Genomic DNA, 15,559 nt, shown 5'->3' with positions numbered 1-15,559 from the left:
TTCCAGTGTCATTTAAATCATTTTAATCCCCAGAGCTCTGTCCTTGGTTCTTCTTTTCACTCTACACTGGCTGCACTTCCATTCATTATCATAGTTACAACTACTATATATATATACTTCTAGGGTTCTAAAATTTACAAGGCTCTAGATTGGCAAGGGATTCTGGAGCCTCCTAAAACTGCATATAAAATTTTGCAAATATAATGTGTGTGCACTTCTTTTCTGGATGGTGGGTCACTAGCTCTTATCAGATTTCCCAAGAAGTTTGGTCCTCATCTCAAAGAAGATAAATTACTGGCTTACATGTTAATTGCTCCCAAATCTATATTGCCAGCCCAGAAGTTCCCCCAAAGCCTTAACTACTGTATTCAACCACCTGCTGGATATGCCCAACCAAATTTTCCAGACACATATCAAACTTATCATGTCCAAAATTTCTGGTAAACTCACTCTCCAAACACACCCAAATCTTCTTTCTGTATTCTCTAATTCAGTAGCGGCAACACAAACCACCTAGTTATACAAGCTAGAAGCGTAAGCCTTAACTTTTCTTCTTTCCTCTCTCTCATCCCTTTCTCATCCAATCATCAAGTGCTACCAACATCAGGCCCAAGAGATTTCTCAAATATGCTCCCAATCTTTCATCCTGAATACTGTTGCCCTAAAACTTTCATCTAGATTACTGCAACAGCCTTCCAGCCACCATGAACTCTAATAACCTCTTGGAATCCATCTTCCTCAAAATCATTAAAATAACCACATCAGCATCACACTCCTGTTCAAAACTCACCTCTCATTAGCAACTGGGGGGGGGGTGTGCTTTAAAAGGGAACATAACACTTCATGATCTAGTCAGTCTATGCCTACTTCTCTAACTTCATCTTTCACTAACTACTACCTATCTTACATTCACTTCCTGGCAACATTAAACCAGTGGTTATTCCTGTCCACTGTCACACCTCCCCTCCACACACCACCCTCTCATGTCTTCTTTATACACCCCTCTTCTGCCTCTTTGATTCTTTACATAGCTTCTGAACACAGCTCAGGTGTCACATCCTCCAAAAATCCTTCCCTGACCTCCTCAAGCAAAGTTAACAACTCTTTCTCAGCTCTTTCATAATACTCGGGTTATATCTATCACTACCCTACCATACTGCTGCATAATTATCTGTTTGTGAATCTTTTTCCTCCATTAGACTATGAGATAGTTGAGGGATTGTGCATTTTTCTTCAATGTTACTTAGAAGGCCATAAACAAATGTCTGGGGAATGTTGTTTTACCTATGTTATACCAATGTAATTTTGAAAACATGAACATTTGAATTACTAAGCACAATGATACTGAAAAATAATTTAACGTGTTTATGTAACGATTAATGTAATTTTAAAATAATATATTTTCCAAACAGAAATAAAGTACAATAATGTACAAGCAAAAGACTCTCAAATTTCATATATCAAGTAGTATTTTCACAGTCACCTAACTAAATGCTTCAAAAGGCTGCTTAATCATTAACTTTATTAATAAATGTTAACTAGGAAGAAAATAGTGGATTAAAAAAAGGCTATTCAGGAGGAGATCTACAAGTTACAGTCTTTCCCCAAATCAAATAAGTCCAAAAACAATACACCCAAGGAAACAGGCTTCAAGTACATATTGCTACACACCCGCTTTGGTCCTGGCATCAAATAAGCAGTGGCAAAATAATTACATTACTGATTAATTGATGGGTGAATTTCTCACCTATCCTTGATAGAGAATACAACATTAACTGTCAATGAAAGTTAAAAGGACTAGATGATAAACTCTAAGTCATCAATGTTAACCATTAAAAACATCACTCTAGACTTCACTCAGAGTCATTTAAAAGCCCTAACACTTTAAAGTAATATTCCAAAGTATTTGAGCAGGATTTTAATCCCATTGATGAAACTGACTTACTCAGGTTGCAATAACTACAAATACACTCAGGAAGGGATCTGGTAACAATGCTTCAGCAAAACAATAAAATGATAAAATGCACACATACGTATATACACAAACATTTAATGTCTGCTTATTTTAGATATATACTGCATCTTTCCCCAACAAGCTCAAGTTACAAAGTGTTCAGCAAAGTAAATTCATTTAGCAAGAAAAGAAACAAAAGCTCTTTTTCAAACGAAAGATATAATTGAGTATTCTTAAATGTCCATGGTTTAGTGAGACCTCTTAGAAACCAAACAAGACTTTATTTTTTAAAAGTGACTTCTGCCCACTTCCCTGTCCCCAATCCAGGATTATAATCCCCTCACTAGTAAGTATCAATAACAAAAATAACACTAACAATCTTTATTTTCTTTCACAAACATCTCTGGTTTTTCATCTACATTACTTAAAAGATATAAAAACATAAACCTTCAAAATGCTGCATTTAAAAGGATGTCAGTCTATTACACACTTACACATCTTGAAGGTTCTGTAATTACTGAGAGAGCTGGAGAACTACAGCATTAGCCAATTAAAACTAAAAGGAAGAGAACTGTACTCTTCACATCCACTACATACAAAGGACAAAAAGTCTTTAGTCCCCTGTGAATAATTTTCTACAAGAAATTTAGAACAGGGTGGGTGGGGGAAAAGGGTGAGAATTTGAAATTCCAGGCAATTCAGAATGACACAGCTAGAAAAAAAATAAACAAGGAAAAATGCTTGATCTTAATTTTGAGCTTCAGCCTCAAAACAGCTGCTTTGGTACAAATATCTGAGGAATGGCAATGTTCTAGATAAATACAACTAAGCCATAAATTTTGTAAGGAAGTTCCCTCCCAGATTATAAGCACCTTAGACTAATATCAAGTCTCTGTTCCCTTATTTTATTGTATCCTTTTTAATACATGTTATGATTCTTAGTTGATTTGAATGCAGTCCCGTTAGAGTTAGTAATGATGATGAACCTACTTGATGACCAATGGCTACACAATGACTTATGACATCTCCAATAATCCCATTTATTCATCAGTTAATTTTTAAACATCCTCAACCATCAAAAGATAGCCAAAGATCCAAGCTTTGAGGAAACAGCCCAGTGGGACACATTCAGATTTTGGGCAAGTTCTTCAACCTTCCAAACTTCACTTTCCTCATCTGCTTGTAACAAGAGAAATGGGAGAAAATGGTGTATTGTATGGCAATTAAGAAAGTTTGTGAAAGCATCCGACACACATCACTTGCTCAATAAATTTCTTTTTCTTTACTACAAGGAAGAAACATACAGCCTTCTGTGCTGGAATTGTGCTGCCGAAAGTAACGACTGATAATGACAATTATCAATTAGAAAAGCACAGTAGTCCGGGAAAATGCTATGAAATCACAAATTAAGGCTGAGCTACACTCAACTGGCCTCTAATATCACTAAATTACAGAACAGTAACATTTACAATGAGACACTTAAATCATCAACAGACGGTTCAATTATTATAATCTGCATTTCAGTTCTCAACATGAGTAGGCTGTTCAAAAATCAATTTAAAAATTTGGAACATTTCTTTCAAAGACTAAGTTCAAGCTTTCACATTAGCCTGTTAAAGTTCAGTTAAGTCACAAGTGACTTAAGAGTACTAACAATATTCTTTCAACGATATCTCTGTGAATGATCTTTGCATATGTGAAAAAATGTATATGTAACATTTCATAGTCTGATGATGACCACAAAAAATAATATGCAATCATAAGTATTCTCCCTGAGTCAAGAAGTTTGTCACTCTGCTATTGGTGCTATTTTCGCTGATATAAAGAGATGTTATTGGCACCCTGAAACACGTTTTATCCAGAGAATACAATATTCATCTTGACTAGAACTCTTCAAACATAGAGACTCTCCCTATTAAGAAGATTAGTTATTACATCTGTAAGATCAACACTTTAAAATTATAAAAACATTTGCTGTATTTCTCAATATACTATTAAATCTCAATAATAGTAAGGGCTCGTGTATAAACTAGCTCTTAAACATTCATCTGGAAAACAAAAATAATAGAAAAGCAAGAATCATATATTTCTGGATGGAATCTCAAAGTAGTAGTAGTAATGCTACAGACAAAAAATACTTCATATCTAAGTGCATGTTTGAGTTCCATATTTCTATCCTACAATCTAAAACTATGAATTTTAATAAAAAATGACAATACTTTGTTCTCTTTAGCTTACATCGCTATGTTTTTTTTTTGAAATGGATAAACCCAGTTTTTCTAAAACTATGATAAAGTGTAAAGATGTATAAAACTGTTGGACAATAACAAAGTAGTTTATACCAGAATCAGCTACACACACTCCAAAGAGAAAAAAACATGTAAAACAATACAAACTGCCACAGTTAGCTCTGTCTTTGAATGAACCTAACCATAAACTAAATGTGATATGACAACAAAAGGCCTATAACATAAAATTATTACAAAAATCTGATATCAAATCTCAAAATTTCTCTAAAACTACCAACTTACACAAAAAGAAGTATGTAAGAACATAGCTAACTTTTCCACTGCTTCATATTAGCATTTAATCATCACCACTGAAATATACCATTCTTATTCTAAGGCTGAAAAGATAGGTGACATTTGCAACATCACAAAATGTTTTAGAGCAAAGGAGAACACACCAGCATTCGCTTTCTAGACTGAAATTTTAAGAGTGGAAATAAGCCTAAGAAAACCCCAAATTAAAATCTCTTCATTTTACAAATGAAGAAACTGAAGCTAAGTAGCTTATCCACGATCACTCAGCTAGTTAGAGCAATGAAGGAATCCATGTGTCCTGAGCTAAGGACCCTTCCATTACACCATGTCAACTCAAATCACCTGAGTGTCTGATATTACAAAATCAATTTATAATTAACAGGCTAATATTAACACTGAATTATTAAGGCTATATGCTTATTTCAGTTTGGTCTAGAGAAAAGAGCTTTTAACCAGAAATAAGGCTTTTAGTCATGGTTCTTCCATAAATTCAAGCTGTAAGTATCCTTTGGGTAAAATCACCCTCTCCAGTTCTCCACTTCCCCATGTATTAAATAAGATTAGAACATATTCTCTCTAAAGTCCTTTCTGGCTCTTAAAAATTAAACTATGAAAACAAATAGGACCAAATAAATTACTTGTTTTTTTGGCTAATGGTAACGTTCATCAAAATAATACACTTCTTTCATGTCTCATTTGCTTATTCTAAACTACCTGATCTTCGTACTTCAAAATTCATTTCATTGTTTAACCTACTACTTCTTAATACATTCTGAAAGACATAAAATCACTTTTTTCTAAACATATATATATATATTTTTGGCGCTATGCGGGCCTCTCACTGTTGTGGCCTCTCCCATTGGCTCTGGACGTGCAGGCTCCGTGGCATGTGGGATCTTCCCGGACCGGAGCATGAACCCGTGTCCCCTGCATCGGCAGGCGGACTCTCAACCACTGCGCCACCAGGGAAGCCCTAAACATATATTTACAAGATAAATTTCTAATTGAAAAAAGTTTAAAAATGTGTACTATCAGTCTTTAACTTAAAAAGGAAAGTGTTAACTAAGAAATACGTCAACTAATATATCCTTCCTATTGGTTATGATTTTGACTGCTTTATTCAATACACACTATGACCCCCTTAAGCAATTTATATATTAAAATTTTACTGAACAACATAGGCACCCATCGATTCAAAGTTTTTATAACATGTATTCAAAGTTTTTATAACATGTATTCTCTTATGAGAGGTGCATATACTTTGAATCTAGTGAGGTTTAAAGCTTGCAAAAGCTCCTTCCAAGATCTGGAAACTAATTTTGAATCCTTTTTATAAAGAGAGTACTGCAGTGTATAAGCTTCAGGGGCCCTAGATCTGTCCCTGGGTAATCATTTAAACGGCAAGCTTAGAATTAACTTTCCAATATATTCCTATTATGAAAGTAAATATTTCAGAATCTAGCAAATTCTTAACGGAATATAATTAAGGCAGTGTGGTGTAATGAAAAGAACATGAATTTTTGAGACAGATACACCTGGGATCTGAATTCCAGCTCTGCCCTTCCATAGGTATATATGTAATACACATATTTTACTATGTCTCTCTGAGCCCCAGGATAGATTTAAAACAGAAGTAACATCTAAAGATTGTTCTGAGAATTTGAGATAATTATAGTTCAAAGAGCCTAACACAAGGTAGACACTGAACAAATTGTAGTTACTCATCTTATAAAGCAACTTCTCATACTATTAAATAAATTGAAAAGGGAAGGAGAAAAAGAATTCTTCATGATTACTTTCAAGAGGACAGGGCAAATAGAAGAGGCTAAGTGTTGCTCAGTTAAGAGCTGCTTTAGATAAGGATGACTTGCAATCAGTACGTTAAAGCATTCCTCTTAGCAATGACGGCTTGCTTTTATAGAAAACCGTCTCTAAGGAATCTTGTATTTTCTTAAAGTAGGTAAAAGATATCCCTTTGAAGTCTTTATTCATTTGCTTAGCAGTAACCTTTCTCATTTAAAGAGCAAATTCAGGTCCATTCCTTTCTCAATGATCACTAGATAAATGAAGTCAAATTAAGAAATTTTACTTAATTTTCAACTTTAAAATTGACTTAAAAAAATAAAGAGCAAAAGCTCTTCTAGCAGCAAAAGCTCTGGATTAGTGGTTACAACAACTACAGGATCAGTTCTCAATTTCTCAGTTGGTTAATGTTACCAACTTGGGAAAGTAGGACTCTCCTCAACTTTGAAAAGGCTTGATTAATGACAGTGATTTTAAAGCAATAGTTAGAGAACTTTTTAAAAAGAAATCTTCTACACATAGAGCAATGTACAAACTGCTCTAAATGACTAGAGAGGGAAACTTCTGAAGATACCTACTCCACTCCTCCTAGGTCCTGGAGACCCTATAAGAGTTTGAAAATAAATGTCCTACATGAAACATATTACTTTTACTTGAAAATACTAACTTTATGATTAGAAAATCATTTTAACTGTCTCAATGATGCCACTGTTTATTAGCAAGCACTTTCTGACATTATTTCTTTTAACCCTCACAATTAACCTGTGAGAAAGATTGCCATAGTTCCCATCTTAAAGATGAGAAAACAAACCAGAGTCTTGTCAGTTTATTCATTCAACATCGTCGGCTACTACTGTGCAGCACTGACAAAGATCAATACAAAAAGACCTGCCGCCTCCTCTAAAGAAAATCATGTTCTAATAAAGGAGATACTGACTATTTGAAGAATTTTGGCTATGAACGGAGATGGTATGGTAGTTACCATGGTAGGGAAGACAGAAAAAGGAACACCTTCCTTCTCTGAGACCCAAGGGAAGGAGCTGAGAATGAGTAAAGATACAGGTTAATGAATATAACTGAAAGAGAAGCTTACACAAGATAACTTTAGTAGTTAAGTTTCCTGAAAAAGAGAGATAAGAGAACTCTCAATAAAGAGCTTAAGGACAGTGATTAAAGTCTGAAATAGCTCATGCAGGAAAGGGGAGAGGGAGTTTACCAGGGACACAAAAATATCGCCCAGAGGCACTGAGAGTCCAACTAGCTTAGAGACCACAGTCTTGGAATTTTCTCCAGGAGTGCACAATAGTCTAAAAAATATGAGCAGTGAAGGCAGATGAATAGAATGGTTCAAGATGCTTTTTGCTGATATTTCTGGCCTCGCTCTGGGAGGCAGGAAAGAAGGGGCAACTAGCAACAGGCGCCACAGCCTGGGAGAATGCAAGGGGTCTTCTTGAAATCCAAGAGCACATTTAATGTGAGAAAGAAATAAGCAGCAAGTAGGATAGAATAATGAAATAATAACAGTCTGTATTTATTTATAATGCTTACTATGTGCCAGACACTAAGAGCTTTATATGTATTAACTCTATCCTTACAACCATCTTATGAGGTAGGTACTATATTGTTTTCTCCCTTTTACAAAAGAGAGAACAAAACAGGCAGAAGTTAAGTGACTTGCTCAAGTCCTACATCTAATAAATGAAGGAGCTAGGATACAATGTAATATTGAAGTTTAAGATTTCTAAAGTAGCGGGATGACGAGCTCCAAGACAAAGTGAAGATCACTGTAATACAGAAGAGGCCAGATCTGTTTGATCATCACTGTATATTTAGTGCCAGACCTCTAGTAGGAACACACAATAAACATACTTTAGAATGAATAGAATGACTCTGCCCACATGCACTGGATAAAGTTACAATTTAAGCTACAGAGAATGTCTGTGAATAAGGTATTGAAGTCTTCAGTGACTGAGGGAGCATATGTACGAAGTTAGGAGATGGTCACAAGAAGCACTCAAAAAAATAGTTCACGAGGGCCCAAGACACAAGAGGATCACAGATGTGGCAATGAATGGCATCTGGGCCCAGTGATTCAAGGATTATAAGGAAAAAAGACACCTCAATTCAAGAATATAAGCCTGTATCCTCAGGGCAAAGGTAAATTTCAGATGAAAAGAATTCACAGAACAGGCTGATGATACAAGGTAGTCAACCTGCAATGGAAGTAGGGGATCACCATGTATCGTTAACAGGCTGGGAGGAAGGTGTCATGGTGGAAGGAAAAAATGTAGAGTACAGCTAGTAAACAGAAAAGACTAGGCCAGAGATTAAGTCTTCTGACACGCCAATCCAAGGTTACTGCCAGTACATACTACCTTTACTTTCAAGTCATTACAGTTTCAAGAGATTAGACTGACTAACCTTTAAGGGAAGTGCCACATGATCATTAATGACCTACAAATTAAGACTTAACTTACAGCTGAAAAGAGTTCAAACATTTTGGAGTACTACCTGCATCGATTTACCTAAGTAATGAATTTCTATGGTTTGTCTTAAAGGACTAGTTTCTCATTTAATCGATCATTCACTAACCACCCACACTGTGTCTAACACTATGCTAAGTACTTCCAGGTTCAAAAGGGTGTCTGGTATAAGCTTTGGGCAGGGACCGCAGCCTAGTTCATGAGTGAAACAAAAAAGAGGGTGGAAGAAAAAAAGGAAGGAAATAAAAACAAAATGTATTTTTAGATAAACAATGTACATATTAGAATGTACACACCAAATGAGTGTTTACTCCTTCAATAAAGTTACCCCAGAAAGATTACATACTTATTCCGATGATTATGTGATAATCACTATTGGATCTCTTCTCTTTTGAATCTACCCCTCACCCAAGAGCCAGTGGCATTCTTTCGAAGCACCCCAGTGGTACCAAACCTATATCCTGACACTGAGTTCTTAATGTGGTTCACAGATTGATTCTGTAAGCTTTTCAAAATGTAAGTTCTAAAAATGTAAGCACCAAAAAATGGCGGCATCACTAAAATAACTGTACAGTAAATAAAATTACTTGCAAAAATAACATTCAATTTTAATATATAAACTGTGGCATAATCATGGCTAAATGTTGGTATAACAATAGTTAATTGTGTGCTAGGTCCTGTTCTAATACCTTTTTTTTTTAATCTCACAACAGCCCTGTAAAATAGGTCTTATAAATATTCTAATTTTACAGAGGAGAAAACTGAGGCTAGAAGTGTTAAGTAACTTGTTAAAGATAACACAACTAGAAAGAGGTGGAGCTGACATTCAAACTCTGACAGTCCAGAGCCCACCCTCTTAACTATTATGCTCTCAGCCTCTTTACTTTTTAGTCATACTTCTAAAACATATGTTGAATACTCTAATGTAAAACTAAATGAAAATTCCCTAGACTATCCATAGTTTTACTCTTACAAGTAGGCAAAGAAATGCAAAATAAAGCATTGAAGTACTATTTTTTTCACCTACAAAATTAAAGATATGTTAGCTAAGACACTGCTACATGGTAGACATTACTGATACAAGCTTGAGAGATGTAATTAATTCTTAAAGCATTCACTTTAGAGCCAGACTACCTAGGTTAGAAAGAACCCTAGTTCTTCCACTTACAAGCAAAGTGATCTTAAGCAAACTACTTAAGCTCTCAAGGCCTCTTAGGTAAAAAAAGATGATAATAGTAGTATTCTATTGTGCAAATGAAATTAGTTTACACATGCGAAGTACAGAGAACAACTGTATGGCATATGATAAGCATTCGGTGAGTGGTACTATTATTACTCCTACCCTTCTGGAGGTCCATTTGGTAATATGTATCAATTATGTCGAGCCCAGTAATTCCATAATCATGGATGGGCTCAAATATTTATGTGCCTAAATAGTCTCAGTTGCATTCTTTATAACAGAGAAAATACGAATTCACTGGAATCAATCAAAATACCTGTCAGTAGGGAAATGTATAAGCCAAGGTACTGGAGAGTATTACCCAGTCATCCAAAATCATGTTTTCTATATATTTAACATGGAAATAAATGTACAGTGAGATACTATATATTTTTTAAAAGGCAGCATATGAAAAGGTCGTACCTCAGTTTTACTGTGTGCTTATACATTTATGAAAGATTAAAAGGAAACACATCAAAATGTTAATATGGCTTATTTCCAAGTGGCAGGGTTACAGGTGATATTTATTTCCTTACTTATAAGTTTAGATATTTATTAAATTTTCTATCATGAATATGCATCACTTTTCTAATTAGAAAAGCTACTAAAATGAATTCATAGCTTTGACAGACTACTACTGAATAGTTTTCACAATAGAAAGACACTAAATGTACTTCATGTTTTATCTCAGTGATTTCTTACTAGTAGCACTTTTACTTTTTTGCTGACTTTACAATGGACAAACAAGAACTATTTTCAAAGTTCCATTATTTAAAACTACAAATTGTCCAATAACTTTTATAAAAAGCTAACAAAACTGTTAACACCCAGATACTCTTGAATAAAGATAACAGCAAAAAATTATCTCTAAGGTCTCCCAATTTATAACACAAAGGGAAGACATACTACTTTTTCTAGTCTTAATTATATATTCTTGTTGAAATAGAGAAATGCTATTATTACTTAGCTACATTTAATGAATGAATGATGTACAAACAAATGACACTTTCTCTATTTTGTTTGAAAGAACTTTGTGACTAGTGTATTATTTAAAAGGCCAAATTCTCACATTATATTCTATACTACTAAAATTGTTTCAAATTCAGTAACTTTAGTATTAATAATTTGGCAATAATAATTTTCTTGGCTCCTGTGAACTTTCTAGGGAGATAACGCAAAATATACACTTTTATAGATAACTACTTTATCTTTTTATTTTTAAACTTCTAAAGCCTGAGAGGTACTAACAGCTACAACACAGCTGACTGTCCTAAAACCATTAAATAGAACAAAATCAGTCTAAGTGAAAGCAACACTTTAATGAATGTTATATCTTACTCCATAACATCTCTGTAACAAAACACTAGAGAATGCAAAACAAACTTATAGTTAATTCCCCGCCCTGTGTGATTTCCAAAACTATTATTCAGCCTTTCTCTATGTACAGTCCAGCTAGTTCTAGGCAACAACTACTTTCCCTAAGAGAAACCTATTTTGAAGATCAAAGCTGTTCCTCCATATCTAGCAAATATCACTATAGCCAGGAAAAAAAAAAAAACATTAACTGTCCCCATTTGTCATTAAATTCTTGTCCTCTTAAGTATTTAAGTACATCACAAATGATCTTAAAATTCATCTCTTTCTAATCTCAGTCATTTTGCGGGTTCCATCTAACAATAACTTCTACATCAGTAACTGTTCACGCCACACAGGTGGTGCTCTGTGAAGCCCATCTAGAACTATGGAGTGGACACTACAACCAGAGATTCATTATCATGATTTAGCATGCTTCTATAAACCAAAAACTGAAACCATTTCCAGATCACACTCTAAAGACAATCACTTTCATAACACGTCTCCTAAACTCTGAAGGCTCAGACAAGAAGGCAAATCAGAGGAGAGACCAGTATTTCCATTCAACCATATCCCCTCCAAACCAATCAAGCTTTTCAAGCCCACGTGGACAGTGGACAGTACAGATGGTGAGTAATGGCTTTTCAAAGATAAGGACAAAAGGTTCACCTGACAGCAACTAATCCTACATAGTGGAATAAAAGCTCAGGAGTGAGACACATGGCAACAGCAAGGAAAGAGGACCAGGAACTTCTGGGGGCAGCATTCTTTGGTCCAAATCCATATCGTTTCCAGAAGTTTCCCAACTACAGACTTCTTCCTTAAAAAAGTTTTGTGGCCCTTGCTGTTACTTTGGGTACCAAAAAACCCCAAAAGATGTGAAATGATATGTATTTTGTCCACTGCAGGAAAGTTTACAAACTGGAATAAATATTTCCTCCATCACCAATCTATAAGTGCAGAAAGCTCTTCATTGTTTCCCACCTTAAAAAGAACCAGTTTCTCAGAAACTGATTTTACTGATGGGACTATAGCTGGAGTAGGTTTACACATTTACAAAATATCCTGTACCTTCACTGACTATTTTGCAATGAAAACAAAACAATCCTGAAACATATTTTTATACTTTTTACACATCAATTTTATAAAACACTCTGAAAAGAGCACTTGAGGCTTTCGATTACACTGCAATTTCCCTTAGAGTAACTGTCTATCTCAGATGGTAATGTAAAATACAACAGTTTTAAGTATGCACACACGAGTACATATGAACATAATATTTTCTTTATGGAATAATATGCATTTACTACTTCTGACTAGCAATCCATGGAGACTATAATTCTGTAAAAGACTGCTAACCTGGAATAAAAAAAAAATTCTGAAGGTCTAGAAGCACTCAGTTACCAAATTAATCAGTGAAATACCACACCACTGAGGTATGTATCCATCCTGAATGAAGGTTCAAAGAACTATGACTTTAAAAGTTATACATTAAAAAATATAATGGTTCTTTTCAGTAGGAACTACTTATGAGTGATGTTAATACTTATGAAATAAAAAAAATCTTAATGCTTTTAAAAATTAGCAGATATTAAGTACTGAATATCAAACACTAGCCACTTACAAACTTCATTTAAGGATTTTAGAAAAACTTTGAGGGCAACAAGTTTTAGACAGAAAGGGTCTAAACTAGCTCATGACCATAATGCTGCTTAAAAAAAAAATCAGTTTCAGTAGTATGTGGTAACTTGTCACATACTATTATACTCTTCAGCTAAAGGAATAATGAAATTCTCTCCCACCACTTCCTCCCAACAATACAAGATCCAGAAGGGAGGGATACTCATCTTTCAAGCTATACCGATATATCCCAAGACCCTAGGACAGTGCCTGGCACACAGTCGTCAGTAATATTTGTTGAATGAATGAAGGAATGGAAGAACAGGTAGGAACAGGCAAAACCAAGAGATCAAAGAGTTGACTACACATAAAGGTACAACTGGTTAATCAGAATATCCACATAAGTAAGCTGATGTCAGATGTGAACTACTCCACATTTTAGTAATAATCTGAATTAGAAGAACTCAGACTTTAAGAATAGCTTATTTTTTCTTAAAAAATTCTTGTACTAAACTATTTAAAATTCTGAGTAATTCTAGATTCTGCTAAAAATATTCAGAACTGGTTTAGCAGGAGAACTAACATTACTCACAAAATCATAAACCCAGTTCATTGTTTCATTATAAGGAAAAACGTGCACATGAAGTTCATCAGTTCTCTTCTGTCAACATTTCTCACTTTCTTTGTACTTTCTCATGATTACTTAGAAAAAAAACTTCAAAGATATAAAATCCCTTTAATGAGCATCAAAACATTTAATTCTCCTGAGTATATCCTACATTTATTTACATAAACCCTGAAGACTCTTCACATTGATATTAATATTTGTTATTACAACTTCAGAGTTCTGCATAAGGTGTATTTCCTTCTTCTAAATTTTAAGAATTCAGAGAGGTCCTCAAGTTCTCTGGGTCGCTTTCTTACTCAACTAGGACAATTATATTAATAAGTCTTCCCTCTAAAGTGCAAACTACACTTTAGAAAAAGCATGCTTCATGAAGTGAATACAAACCCTCTTTTCCCTCCTTGCATGATATACTGTGTTTGTGATTCTAAGAAAGGAAACCCAAGTTCTTTCTCTAGTTTTACTGTTTTAAAATCTTCTTTTCCATTGCTAGTTTGTCTATCTTGACATATACCTGTTACTGTAGCGACATGAGCAAGTATGTCCAGCTCCTCTGTTCCAATAGTACACTTTAATTGCTTGCCATTGGCTATCTGAATCAGATATGACATCCAAAGTTATACCCCATATACTAAACACTGCAAGGGTATGACTCAACGTAATGCTAAAAAAGAATAAGTTTCTAAACAGACTACGTTTGCTGTCCCTAAGAGTAAAGCAACTCAGGGTGGTGACTACTCATTCTTTTGGGATTCCATGGCTAAGAAATGGAGAACCAACCGGCCAATTTGTTTTCTCTTATTTCCCTTTGATTGGCAAGGCAATTCCTGCACAAGAGAGTTTGTCAAGTGCTTTGGAAGCTTGTGGATAAAAAATGCTGTAAACACACAGAACGTTGTTGGTATGTTACTATGGAGCATTACGTGGAACCATTGTCACTGCGTGGGGGGCAGGTGGATGGCATAGCCCTTCCTGAACAGGGGAAGAGCGGGAGAGGACAGTCCCCCTCATCGTTGGGCTGGCCATCTTTTAGGCTGGGTGATTTTTTCAACCGCAGCGAAACCCCACGTGAAAAGTTACACACACACCCCAAACAAGAAGGACTTGGACAGTCCCCATACCTGCAGGGCTGGGAGTCCCGGGAACCGAGCGGGCGCGGAGTACTAGGGGTTGGGCCTACACCCCAGGAGCGTGGGGAGAATCTGGGACCGGCGAAGGGGCCCCAGCCGCAGCCCGCAGGGCGACCGGAGGCGCAGCTCCGGGGCGGGGGAGCGGCGCCAGACTCGGGCGACGGGCGCGGGGAACGGCCCGGGAGGGCGGCCGCGCCGGGGCCCCGCGCCGCCCAGTTGCCGGGAAGGCTAGCGCCCCGCGGCCGGCGGCGTGGGGGAGGGGAGGCCGGGCCTGCGGCCTGTTGGGGGAGTTCAGCCCGGGCCTCGCGTGCGGCTCTTGACCGGGCCCCCAACCCGGGGTCCCAGGCTCCGAGAAGAGACTCACCGGAAAGGCCCGGATCCGCATCTTGGTGTCCTTCCGGCTGCCCGTGCCTTTGCTCAGATTCGACATGGTGCTCGTCCCCTCCCCGGCGGCGGCTTCGGGTCGCACTCCGAGGCGCCGGTGTCACATTTAAGGCGGGCGGGCAGGCGAGGGGCGACGCTGGGGGCGGCGGCGCGGCCCACGGGCTGGGCTGGGGAGCTGGCCGGCCCCTGGGCGGCCGCGGCGGTGGCGGCGGCGGCTCGGGTTCCGGCGTCTCGGGCTTGGCTGGGGGGCTGCGCTGGCGCGGCGGCTCCACGGGGTGCCCCTCACGCCCGGCTCGGCTCCCTTTATCGCGCTCCTCCGCGATGGCGGCGGCGGCGGCGACGGACAAACATCTCACTGCGCAGGCCGAACGTCCTCCTCCTCCTCCTTCTCCTCCTCCGCCTCAGCGAGACGAGATCCGGCCCAGAGGGTGGAGGGGGGAGGAGG

At 37.2% G+C, this 15,559-nt stretch overlaps 1 protein-coding gene across 1 annotated transcript in view; it reads right to left on the bottom strand.

The window, feature by feature from the left end:
* CUL3 (cullin 3) overlaps positions 1-15,294 on the bottom strand; it is a 98,089-nt gene extending 82,795 nt beyond the window's left edge. The window contains exon 1 of the mRNA XM_030833807.3: positions 15,095-15,294. Coding sequence (XP_030689667.1) covers positions 15,095-15,160 — 66 coding nt within the window. The 5' untranslated portion in view covers positions 15,161-15,294. The remainder of the gene's footprint in view (positions 1-15,094) is intronic.
* Between the last annotated feature and the right edge of the window lie 265 nt (positions 15,295-15,559).

The sequence above is a fragment of the Globicephala melas genome, chromosome 7 (genome assembly GCF_963455315.2).
Source record: "Globicephala melas chromosome 7, mGloMel1.2, whole genome shotgun sequence".
NCBI classification, from domain to species: domain Eukaryota; kingdom Metazoa; phylum Chordata; class Mammalia; order Artiodactyla; family Delphinidae; genus Globicephala; species Globicephala melas.
The sequence above is the reverse complement of the archived record's forward strand: the minus strand, read 5'-3'. Positions and strand labels throughout refer to the sequence as shown.